The following is an 11,678-nucleotide window of genomic DNA, read 5'->3' on the forward strand; positions in this document are numbered from 1 at the left end:
TTATATTTTAAAAAAATTGAGTAATTTTTTTTAATAATACAATCGAAATATCTCTCTTTTTATATAGAATAATGCTACACATTGATATTCAAGTTTTTTTTTTGTTAAACAAGCCCAACCAAATTAATCTAAGATAACAAAAATCAGTTATGACTAGCATTATTCTATGTCTTATTGTTTAATTTGGTTAGACTTAGTTCATAAAAAGACTTGAATGTGTAGTATTACTCTTATATATATATATAGTTTCATATAATTAGAAGTCAATTTTTATTGAGATTTATAGTTGAGAAAGTTCTTTAAATTAATGGAGTTGTTACTAAAAAAAATAAAAACTAATATAAAAAAAAGATAAATAATACTCTTTCAAGTCAATTTCTAAAAAAAAAACATAAATTTCATTTAAATTGAGAATTGATCATTCTAATGACATGTAATATGAAAATTTTAAATTGATTATAAAATACCAAAAATTGAATAAAAAATTATTGTTGGGGTCAAATTTAATAATTTAATGGAGGCAAATAAATATTATTATCATATACTACTCAAAAAATTTTCAAATTGTAGTGGCCCCCACAACCACCCACATAGATCCGTCCCTGCACACGACGTTGAGTTTTGATGACGAAAAATATATGAAAGACTACATTAGTACATTTTTTTAAATTTAGATGATTAAATTATAAAAAATTAAAGATTAAATCAATATAATTAGTATCTTAAAGACCAAAGTGAAGTTTAACTCTATGTTAACGTGCTTCTATAATCCGTTGACATGGGCTAATCATGTCCCACTTCATTCTGGTACTAAAACTAATTTTGTTCCAAAAAATAAAAAGAGGAAAAGAAAGCTAGTTTTATTACATAAATTTATTCAAATGAAAATAAGATATATTCTTTTATACTTGAAAATAAAATATTTTTTATAATAATAATAATAATACAAAATTTTAAGAAAATTTAAAAACAGTTAAATAGTTTTAGTGCTTAATTAATACCAAGTGTTAAAACTACAAATTATTAGGTGTAAACGGATGTATGTCAATATATGTTTTCCAACTGTTATAGAGTGTTTATAACATCACTCGTTATAAAGTTTAAATTAATAGAAAAACATAAATAATATCTTTTCATACTATTTTTTTTAAGTTTGCATAAATTTTTGCACAAATTTCTTTTGATATATATATATATATATATAAAATAAGATAAGAATCGTGTGAAATCGCGCTTTTTCATTTAACGCTTATCTCATCCCTACGCATATCACATTCCTCAGAACTCTTTTCTTAGGATTCACAGGTCTTGTGGCGAAAGTTCCATTCATCCGGGATTACAATCTCCATCAGCCAATGCAAAAGACGGGAATGTAGGTGACAATAAGATGGATGTGTCTGGCACTTGAGTGTTTGTTGTTGTTGTTTAACGTCTTTCTATATATATATATATATATATATATATATATATATATATATATTCATAAAACTATTATTTTTGTTAGGTATGTGTTCATATTCCGATCCAAAAACATAAAGTTAGCTCTAATAAGAATAAAAATCAACTAAAAAAAGGTGGCCTTTTTTACTGATCCGACTTCTTAAGAGATTGGACACGGCAAGAAAAGTTTAGTCTTACTTATCTGAATAAGTAACCACTTCCTTAAATATCTCTCACACTATCTCTACCTCATCTAAAAGGTAGATCTTAACAAATTTTCAACATAAAGAGAACAGTTATTCACCAACAAAAGTGAAATTACTCCAAAAGGTGGTTATCTATTCTACTATAAACGTATTGACACACCTCAAGTATATTCAAGTCCCAGTATACTAAAAAACCTGTTCAAAGTCCTTACTAAATTAAGTATCAAAGTCTTTCGTATGTACCACCCTCTACCTCCTCACGAGAAATTTAGACGGCGACATCTCGGCACCAAAACAAGTCAAACGTTATTTTGGAAGGAGTCTAAACCTCACGTTCCCAAATCTCCGTTTTTAGGTAACCCTCGAAAGAAATAGTATATATAGACCAGAAAACTTTTAAATTAATATTGGTGGAGTTAAAGTTTCAAGAGAGAAAAGGATGGTGTTAAAGGCTAAAGCTGCCTTGGGACACATCTTAATACATAAAAGCTGAAATCTTGGTACTAAATTAAACCAAACCAATCTTGACTGTGGTATATCATGCATATATAAATGTACAAGCTTCAATTATTCTTTATAATTAAACCAAACCATGAATCATGTCACTCTATTATTCTTTGGCATACCATAATACAAACTCATATCACTTAGATTTTAGCTAGTCCTTATTACATTAAATAGCATTGTGTAATAAGGTATTCTTCTCAATTTGCATGGCCACCATTGGGTCCATAGTTCTATTGTTGAGGAAATTAGAGTACCATTGAGAAGAGAGCTTAGGTTGTCTCCTCAAAGTGGGGTCATTCAAATCAATGTAATAAAGCCCAAAAGTTGATTCATATCCACCCAATAATTCAAACACATCCATGAAAGACCATACAAAATAGCCTCTTATATCATGTCCATTCCTTACAACATCACAAAAACAATATGATTAGAAATTATCATTGTTGATGAAAAATTGAATTAGCAAAGGTTATATAATTTTTTATGGAAAAAGAAAAATACATGCCAAAAATGAAAATGGAAGTACCTTAGCATATCAAGTATACTACCAATGTATTCTTGTAAATACTTTATCCTTGGCCAGTCCTCCAATGATGAATTTCTGTGTGTTTGTAGACCTGTAAAGTCCAAAGTTTTATTATAAATTATATCACTCAAGGATATATAGAAAATTATTGCTTTGGTTTTGTTGACAAAAGAATTGGAAGCTTTTGAGATGTTGATGTCATGAAGACACAAAAAACAATGGAAATCAGGGCAAATTACTCTTATTGATCTATTAACGTTTGGTGAAATTCAATTTGACTTGTAAAAAGGAAATTAATAATAATAATAATAATAATAATAATAATAATAATATACCTATATCCTTATAGTTTATAAATTATATACTAAAGATTCTGATAAATATAACAATATTTTCTTAAGATCAGAGAAGCCAACTTGATTTGATAAATAGAAGAGTGTCACGGTAAATTTCATAAAGAAAAAGTCTAGGGAGCCAGTAACTTTGTTAAATTCTGGCCAGCATGTAACTAGCAAAGAAGAGTGAGCCATTGGATAAAATCTCACATCAATCTCACACCATTAAAACCATCATTGATGGCTATTTGATCGCTACAAATCACAAAAATTGCTGACCCCTAGCATTTCTATTTCATAAAATGTCAAAATTAAAGAGGTAATGTAAATTGTCCTTAAAAATTAAACATATTAGATCGGAGTAGATAAAGAAGAGAAAGAGAGATGAACCATTTTCGTGAATATAAATTGGAAAATCTCCATAAATATTCTTCAGTGAGTCAAGCAATCCTTCCAAAGTCCATGGAATAATCTGGGCCTGAACCAAACAACTAGCTAGTTAGTGTACAAGTGTAAAACATTATTGGTGTCTATGCATAAAAGATAAGAATCATTGTACTTGATTCCAATGCTACTATTACCTCATCCTTAGATGTTTCTTCTGAGGTATAAGCTACATCCAAAAATAACATAATTAGATGTTGAGTAAATAAATATTTTGTCACCCAAAAAATTCTGATTTTGATAAAAAAAAAAAAAATTAACCGTTGGTTTTGATGACAAATCAAACTTCTAAATGTCAATTCTGTTGAATAACATAGTTTAAATGTCCAAAATGATCGGTTAACGGTTAGTCTATTTTGTCAAATAAAAATGATATTTAAAATTTATTTTGTCAAAAACAAAAGTTGAAATCTGTTTTGTCAAAATCAAAATCAAAATTTTTTGAGTTCGAAAATAACTATTTACTGTTAGATATTTTTTTCCCCTCAATTAAATAAATAGATGATAACTTAAGGATCAAGTAAATAGAATATAGTATAAACTTACCCGTAAGTTCTACAGCCATATCTGCTGTATAATCTCTATCCTTTATATATAGGCTTCTAGGATTGTCCTTAACAAAATATGAATAGTAAAAATTTATTCCTACAAAGTCAATTGAACCTTTCACCAAATTTGATTCACTTTCTGTGAATATTGGAAGCCTTGAACCAACATTCTTTTTCATGGTTTCAGGGTAATCTCCAAAAATAAATGGACTCAAAAACCTACAATCATAAAATACGGACAAAACAAATTAAATTAGGAAATCTGAAGAGAAAATGCTATGTTTTAGCCTTGGAGGCTTATATGCCTATATCCTTCATTGGAAAAATGACAATTGACACATTAAAAACAAATATAATTATAATTAGAGAAAAGTTTAAGAGCCAGTAATTTTAAGCAATTTTAATTTATATAGCCAACACCTTTAGCCAATAATTCAACACTTTTAGTTCAGCAATCTAGAACTATATTTTTAACAATATTTTTAAATTTTACTGACTAACTGCAGCTAAAAACAATAAATTATACTAATCCTAAAGGATTGCTCTTTTAATTAATATCTTACTTACCACCCAAGAAAGAAGTCTTGAGCCCTCTGAGCAGCAATTATATCTTCACTAGTATTTGTTAAAGGAACAAAACCAAAAGTAAGGAGATTAAACCCAATAAATCCATGTTGCTTGTCCTGCGTTAATCATAGGATGTTTGATAGTTAATTTATGTGATGTGAGACTTTCTTGCACATGTATGGAGCTGATTTATTTAGCTAGCTTAGCTGTATTTAAGAGTTCATCGCTAACTAATGAGTGGCTGCATGCACAAAGTGAGATTCGAACTCTCATATTTACTTAAGCGGACTAATGAGTTAACTAATAGACCAACCTAACTTGGTTTATAGAATAGTGGTATCTAAAAGTAAAGTCTTACTTTTAAAATCTTATAACTTTTTGTATAATGTCTAATTTATTATGTGGTGTCAGAAAATCAAATTGAACCGATATAATTCAATCACTAATTAAATTGTTCTTCGATGAGGTTCTCGAATTTGATCTAACCATTGTCACCAAATTTAGAAGGAAGGCCAAGATGAATGAAATAGTAGACATTAATTACCTGGTACTTGTTCCTATACAATGTTGCAGCTGATGCATGAGCTAACAACATATTATGTGTTACCAAATATGGCTCCGTTGAAGAATTTCCCTTAGAGCAATTAAATATAGAGGAAGGTGAACAATGTTGAGGTGGTAAGAATCCTATATCATAGCCACCTTGTGAAAAAACATTTCCTTCATTAATTGTCGACCAATGTTTGACCCTGTCTCCAAACTCTTTAAAGCACACATTTGCAAATGCTGTGAAGTCTCTTCTACAAGAGTATGCAAGTGTACAGAATAATGTGTTAGTAATGTACAAATTAATCATGTATTAAATTACACAAAACATAAATAATTTAAGATTTAAATTTTGGTTCTTTCGTAAATTAAGATGATCATGCAATTATGCAAATTAATTGGATATTTGAAGTTAGGGAACCATACACAATTTTTTTATTAACCCATCCTCCATATTCATCCTCAAGAGTTTGTGGTAAGTCCCAATGATATAATGTAACATGTGCTTGAATTCCTACAAGAACAACAGAAATTAAAAGACAAGAATAAATAAATAATGGAAGGACTTGCCTTAGTTATTAATTACTAACGTATGTTTAAAAGTCGATGTTAACATAATTAATTATAAAACTTTTATAGAAAATATATAAAACATTAAAATTTAAATCTTAAATATAAGAGTAAAGTATCGTTTTTGTCCCCAATGTTTTGGGTAAATCCTATTTGTGTCCCTAACGTTTAAATCGTCCTATTTGTATCCTAACGTTTGTAAAAGTGATTCAATGTTATCCTGCCGTCAATTACACATCATAAGTGCTTTAATTTGAGTTTTAAAAATTTCTTCTTGAAGTTAGAATACAAATGTCTGGAATAGAATCAATGATCTACTCCAAAAAATAGCTCATCAAATGTTGAAACTAATTCCTACAACATTTACATAATTCACTTTTCTAGGGACATAATTGAATCTAAACATAAATAGTGGGTATAATATTAAAATCAAACACATCCAAGTGAGACCTAATTGAGAATGAATACATCCAAGTGAGAATAATTGAAAAATATAATCTAATTTGTTAATATAATTGATAGTAGGATAACATTGAATCACTTAAGGATACAAATAGGACAATTTAAACGTTAGGGACATAAATAAGACTTACCCCAAATGTTAGGGACAAAAACGATATTTACTCTAAATATAAATATTTAACTAAATCTTTGAAATATTAGTATAAACTATAAACTAAAGATAAAGTTTTCCCACTAACCTTGACTTATCAGTTCGTTGATAAGATTGTTGTAATATTGTAATCCCTTTTGATTGATCGGCCCTTTCCCATCTGGTGGTAATTGAAATTTAGAACTCAGAGCAAAAATAGCCAATAAATAAACAATAATATGATCTTCATTTTGGTATAAAGTAATTAAGTTCTATTTATAAAATATGTTTTTGCCCAAAATAAATATTTATTTAAAAAATTAGACAATATTAATCAAATTTGTATACTAATAATCCTATTAAATGAATGAGAAACAATAAATAGGAGAAAAGAAAGTAGATATAAAAAAGATAGTAATTTTTATATCATGAATCTAATTTATTTAAAATCAAAATATTTCTAAATCAATTCCATATTTTTGTGCGTGATTAATTTTGCATTTGTTCTAAGCCGGAGGGGAAGTAACATCTTTTTTATGAAGTAGAAAGATTCTTTATCCATGACACACCATAAATCAAAACCAAAATATTCTGTAAAAAAAAAGAATTAAGAAAAAACAGTCGAAATTTATCTTACTATTTATTAATTATTATAATAATTAATAAATATTATATAAAATAAGTTGACTTTTTTTTTTGTTTCCCTACTAATATTACCGAAATCAAAATAAGTGAATATCTAATACAAAGAGCACTTGACATAAATTATTTTAGGCATTATATTATTGATTTTTGTTATAAAATTATTTATCTTAAAAATTTAAATTAATAAAAAGGATAATTTGATAACCTGGAATAAGTCTTGACCAAGATATCGAAAATCTGTAGGCATCTAATCCCATTTTGGCCATGAGTTGGACATCTTCCTATTTAATTTTTATGAGATATACAAGTATTATTGGTCATTAATAATTTATCAATCTAAACCATATTATATATCAAAGATATAATTAATGTTGCCATGGTATAATAATAATAATAATAATAATAATAATAATAATAATAATAATAATAATAATAATAATAACAACAACGTACTCACCTTATATTTATGATATTGATCGCACGCAATGTCTCCATCACCCTTGTACATATTTGCTGTAAATTTAATTTGAAAAGTGGTAATTTATTATTGTAAGGGTACTAAGACTTTTGCAACATATATGTTGAGTTCTAGCAAAATTATAAAAGCTTATAAGATTTTACATCGATCTATCACATATGAATGTATATTCAACCATATGCATGCATTCTTTCTCAGGCTACATAAACTCCCATAATTTTTTCAAAACGATAACAAGAGACTCTTAACTTGTTTGTTGGGCTATTTTTATTTTTATTTTATTTTTAAGTATTAATATAAATTATTATATTCAAATATTAAAATTATCATGGATATATATAATATGTATTGTATGTTGGTTTGTTAGTTGCATTATTTAGTGAAAGAGAGACACATATATATGACACAATAAACGAAAATAATTAATTATAATTCAATAGTTAAAAATATTAAAAAATAATATAATCAAAACTATTAAATATATATCACATTCAATATTTTTTTTAATCGGTTTGTCAAATATAGTCTCTTTATTCAATGTTTTTTCTAATATTTTCTTTTAATTTATTTAAAAAATATATAATAAAACATTATACTTTACAAAATAATTAAAAAAAAAATTGCTTACTCCTATACAAAAGAGTATACTCTTTTTATACCGTATATTTTTTCTTTTAAAGTCTGAACTGACTTCCTCCATAAATCTCACAATTGAGTGACACCAAAAAAAGTTCTCACATTTGAATTATTGAATCTGTGGTCAGCAGTCCCAAGGTGTTAATTTGTAATCAAGTCAACTGAAGTGTATATGTTTGATTGTTGACCACAAAGAAAACTAGAATTATAGATATGTGCGTCATTGAGTACATCACGTCAAGAAAACTAGAAGTATATAGCATAGGTTGGATCGAATAAATTAATTTTTTATTAAAAAAACTTGATTAATAATTTGTTTAGAGTATTAGATAAATTGGATTTTAAATTTTTTAAAATTTTAAATATTTTAATCTCTCAATTATATTATTCTTTAAACAAAAATAAAGATAAAATTATCTCTTAAAAAAATTATGAAAAATTAATTTATCATTTTATTTTATTAAAATTTTAATATGTCTAATATTCTAAAAAAGTAATAACTAAATTTGTTATCTTTCTAAAATAATCTATTTAATACAAAAAATGAAAATGATTAATAACATATTTAAAGTATCACTAAAAAATATAGAAATATTTGACAATTAAAAATTATTAAAATTTATTATTTTTAATTTTATTTAATACATTTTACAGTAAATAATATTAAATAAGACATATTTAAACAGTTTAGACGAACTATTTTTTGTCTATTTAACATTACTGAAAAAATATTAAAAATATTAGGAGTGCTTAAACCAAACTAATTCTTCAAACTATACAGAAAACAAAAAAGAAGAAAATATTAAAGCAATAAAGAGATCAAAAATGCTATTCCTACACTAAAATTAGTCACTAAAATTAGCCATCAATATATTTGTGTATAAATATATGTGTAATTTAATTTATTTTTAACCTGTATTTATATTCCAATATATATTTCAATTTATACTAGTAACTGATTTTGATGACTGATTTTGATTCACACCTAACATAATTCTGAAGAGATAGTTCTAAAGAGAGAGTAGTACCATTGCCGGCATGTGCAAAAGTATCCCATATGCTTGGCTTCCTTCCATCTTCATCTGCTGCACCTTCTACCTTTTCTCATCCCATATATCTTATTTATTAATTATCACTCCATTTATCAAAACTATATCATTCATTTGAGAGCAGAAATTAAAGAACCTGATAAGCAGATGTTGAAGCACCAAATACAAACTCAGGCGGGTATTCATCTCTTCTCAATCCATCAACCACTAACAAAACTGATGAACATACCAACAATAATAATAATTATAATTCAACCACAACAAATCCCTTCTTCCACATCCTTCTCCTTCTTCTTATGCTTTGAGATTGTTAGTTCTTTTGGAATAGAATACCTATAACATGTTGAAGCTAGCATGTATATAGTAATAGTAATAAATATATAATGCATGGTTAATGTCAAAAGAAGCATATAGTATATAATATTATTATTCTTGTGGACACAGTGTTATTGTTGACACTTGCTAGGAACATAAAGAAACACCTATGCTTTTATTGGTCAGCCGGCCCTATGCTGGAATATTTGAATAGCACTTCATTCTCTTTTGATTTTCTTTTTTAGTTTTCTCCAGTTCTTTCTATACGACAATTACACTATTAAAGTGTCGAGAGGTGTCATTCATTTATTTTATTTCTATTTCAAGGGCTCTAAAAGTGGACGTGTATTAAAGTCTTTGGTAATTTTTTCCTATTCAAAGAGACAATAATTTTAAAAAAGTAACCATAGTTCTAGAATTGATTTGAATAAAACTTGTTTTTCTGGGATGATGATGTAAGCATGTTTAGTGAACCTATATAATAATATTGCTTTATTTCATTTAAAAATATATATGAAGTGTATAATATTTTATGAATTCTTTTTGTTAAATAAAATATAAATTTTATTGAACATTTCAAACTATATATATACACACCACACAACTATTTTATTCAAAATCGGCTCTTGGAAATTGGAAGCATGACACAGTTTTTGTGAGTGTGTGATGGACTTGTTGAGCAGTTCAACTGCAATTATAACTCTCCATTTTTCCTTTTCACGGATCTTATATTAATAACTTCACAAAATATATGCGAACAATGTATCGCTATTTCACTACACTATCAAGAACTGAGATAAAATCTATCTATCTTGTGTATATCTCCTTTATATATAAAAGGAGAGCATTAGTAGTCCCAATAAATAACAAGTATTATACTTCAATGGTTGACACGTATACAATTTTTTTTTAATTTCAAATGCATCTAAATGAGACACCCAACAGAACCTGATGGATAAAAGTAAAAGAATTAAAATTATAAAAAAATTATTTTAATTATTAAAATACAAAACGTCACTGATGTTTTATTAGAAAAATATTATTTTAATTGAAAAAACATAAAATATCACTGATATTTTGTAAATAGCCATAATAATGTTTAACACATAATTTAGTTCATGATAAAAGATTTCACCTTTAATAATACAATATTAAAAAAAAAAGTTCGTATCTCCAACTTATTTTTTATAATTTTATTAAAATAATTCTTAAATTCGGAAGAACAAAAATACTTCGGAACATTTGAATGTGCTATATCATGCATATATAAAATGTAAATGCTTCAAAACATTCATTATCCAAATATTATAGGAAATATATATACAATCTCATGTTGATTATACTAATTAACTTTCCATTAATTGTCACTTTATTATTCTTTGGCATGCTACACCAAGTATCGAATCATGATCACAGTACAAACTCATATCAATTAGATTTTTACTAGTCCTTATACATTATTAAATGGCATTATGTAATAAAGAATTTTATTCAATTTGCATGGCCACCATTGGGTCCATAGTTCTATTGTTGAGGAAATTAGAGTACTGTTACGATGGGTAATCAGAGATTAGTGGGTTGGAATTGTTGGGTTGACCCAATCGTCTAAGGAGGGAAGTCTTCGAGCGGGTTCGCGTCTTTGAGGCCTCTGTCAACTTGTGAGTATAAGTGAACGGGGGGTGGTACCTACAAAGACACTCCGATGCCTATGTCAGCAAGGTGTAAGCAGGTTTAGAGAGTATTGGGACTTAGAGATACCTGAGGGATGTCAGTGTATTTATAATGGTGAACCAATAACCACCGTTGAAGTAGTTCTACCTTTTAAGGTGGATAACCGTCCCTTTATCCTAGGGAAGTTGAGATATGGCTCCTGGAAGTGGGTTGAGAGATTTTAGAGGCAGTTACTCGTTTGAATGAGTGTTTATCTGCTAGCTAATTTTTGTCCCCGACTTCTTTTAGAGCAAGTCGTGGTGGGAACCGACTTCTTCAGGAGAAGGTCGGTGTAAGGTGAGACTCAATCCTTTGGGTTGAGCCTTTCACTTGGACCTGAGCTTTAGCGTTGGGCCAGGGTATGAACAGTGCTCATACTCGAGCCCAATTTCTTTCAAGAATTGGGTTCGAGTATTCTACTCGGAGTTGTAGCCGACCTGTAGAGGGACCGACGTGATTTTTCGGAACCGACGTGACTTTCCGTAACCGACGTGACCTTTTGAATTTCCATAGTTGCATTTAATCAAGCGTCGCGTCCGTTAGGAGTTCGTGTATCCACACGTA

The 11,678-nt window shown here is 27.8% G+C and overlaps 1 protein-coding gene across 1 annotated transcript; it reads right to left on the reverse strand.

Moving 5' to 3' along the window:
• Window positions 1-2,154: 2,154 nt before the first annotated feature.
• Window positions 2,155-9,469, reverse strand: LOC140172835 (beta-glucosidase 11-like). Its single transcript, XM_025777984.3, has 13 exons — window positions 9,226-9,469; window positions 9,069-9,138; window positions 7,384-7,439; window positions 7,132-7,207; window positions 6,391-6,462; window positions 5,546-5,633; window positions 5,118-5,373; window positions 4,574-4,689; window positions 4,005-4,225; window positions 3,596-3,627; window positions 3,405-3,492; window positions 2,680-2,770; window positions 2,155-2,554 (listed from the first exon to the last, which is right to left on the reverse strand). Exons 3-13 carry the CDS (start codon window positions 7,432-7,434, stop codon window positions 2,320-2,322), a joined length of 1,326 nt encoding a protein of 441 aa, XP_025633769.1. The 5' UTR covers window positions 7,435-7,439; window positions 9,069-9,138; window positions 9,226-9,469; the 3' UTR covers window positions 2,155-2,319.
• Window positions 9,470-11,678: the final 2,209 nt, after the last annotated feature.

Source organism: Arachis hypogaea, chromosome 12 (assembly GCF_003086295.3).
Source record: "Arachis hypogaea cultivar Tifrunner chromosome 12, arahy.Tifrunner.gnm2.J5K5, whole genome shotgun sequence".
NCBI lineage: Eukaryota > Viridiplantae > Streptophyta > Magnoliopsida > Fabales > Fabaceae > Arachis > Arachis hypogaea.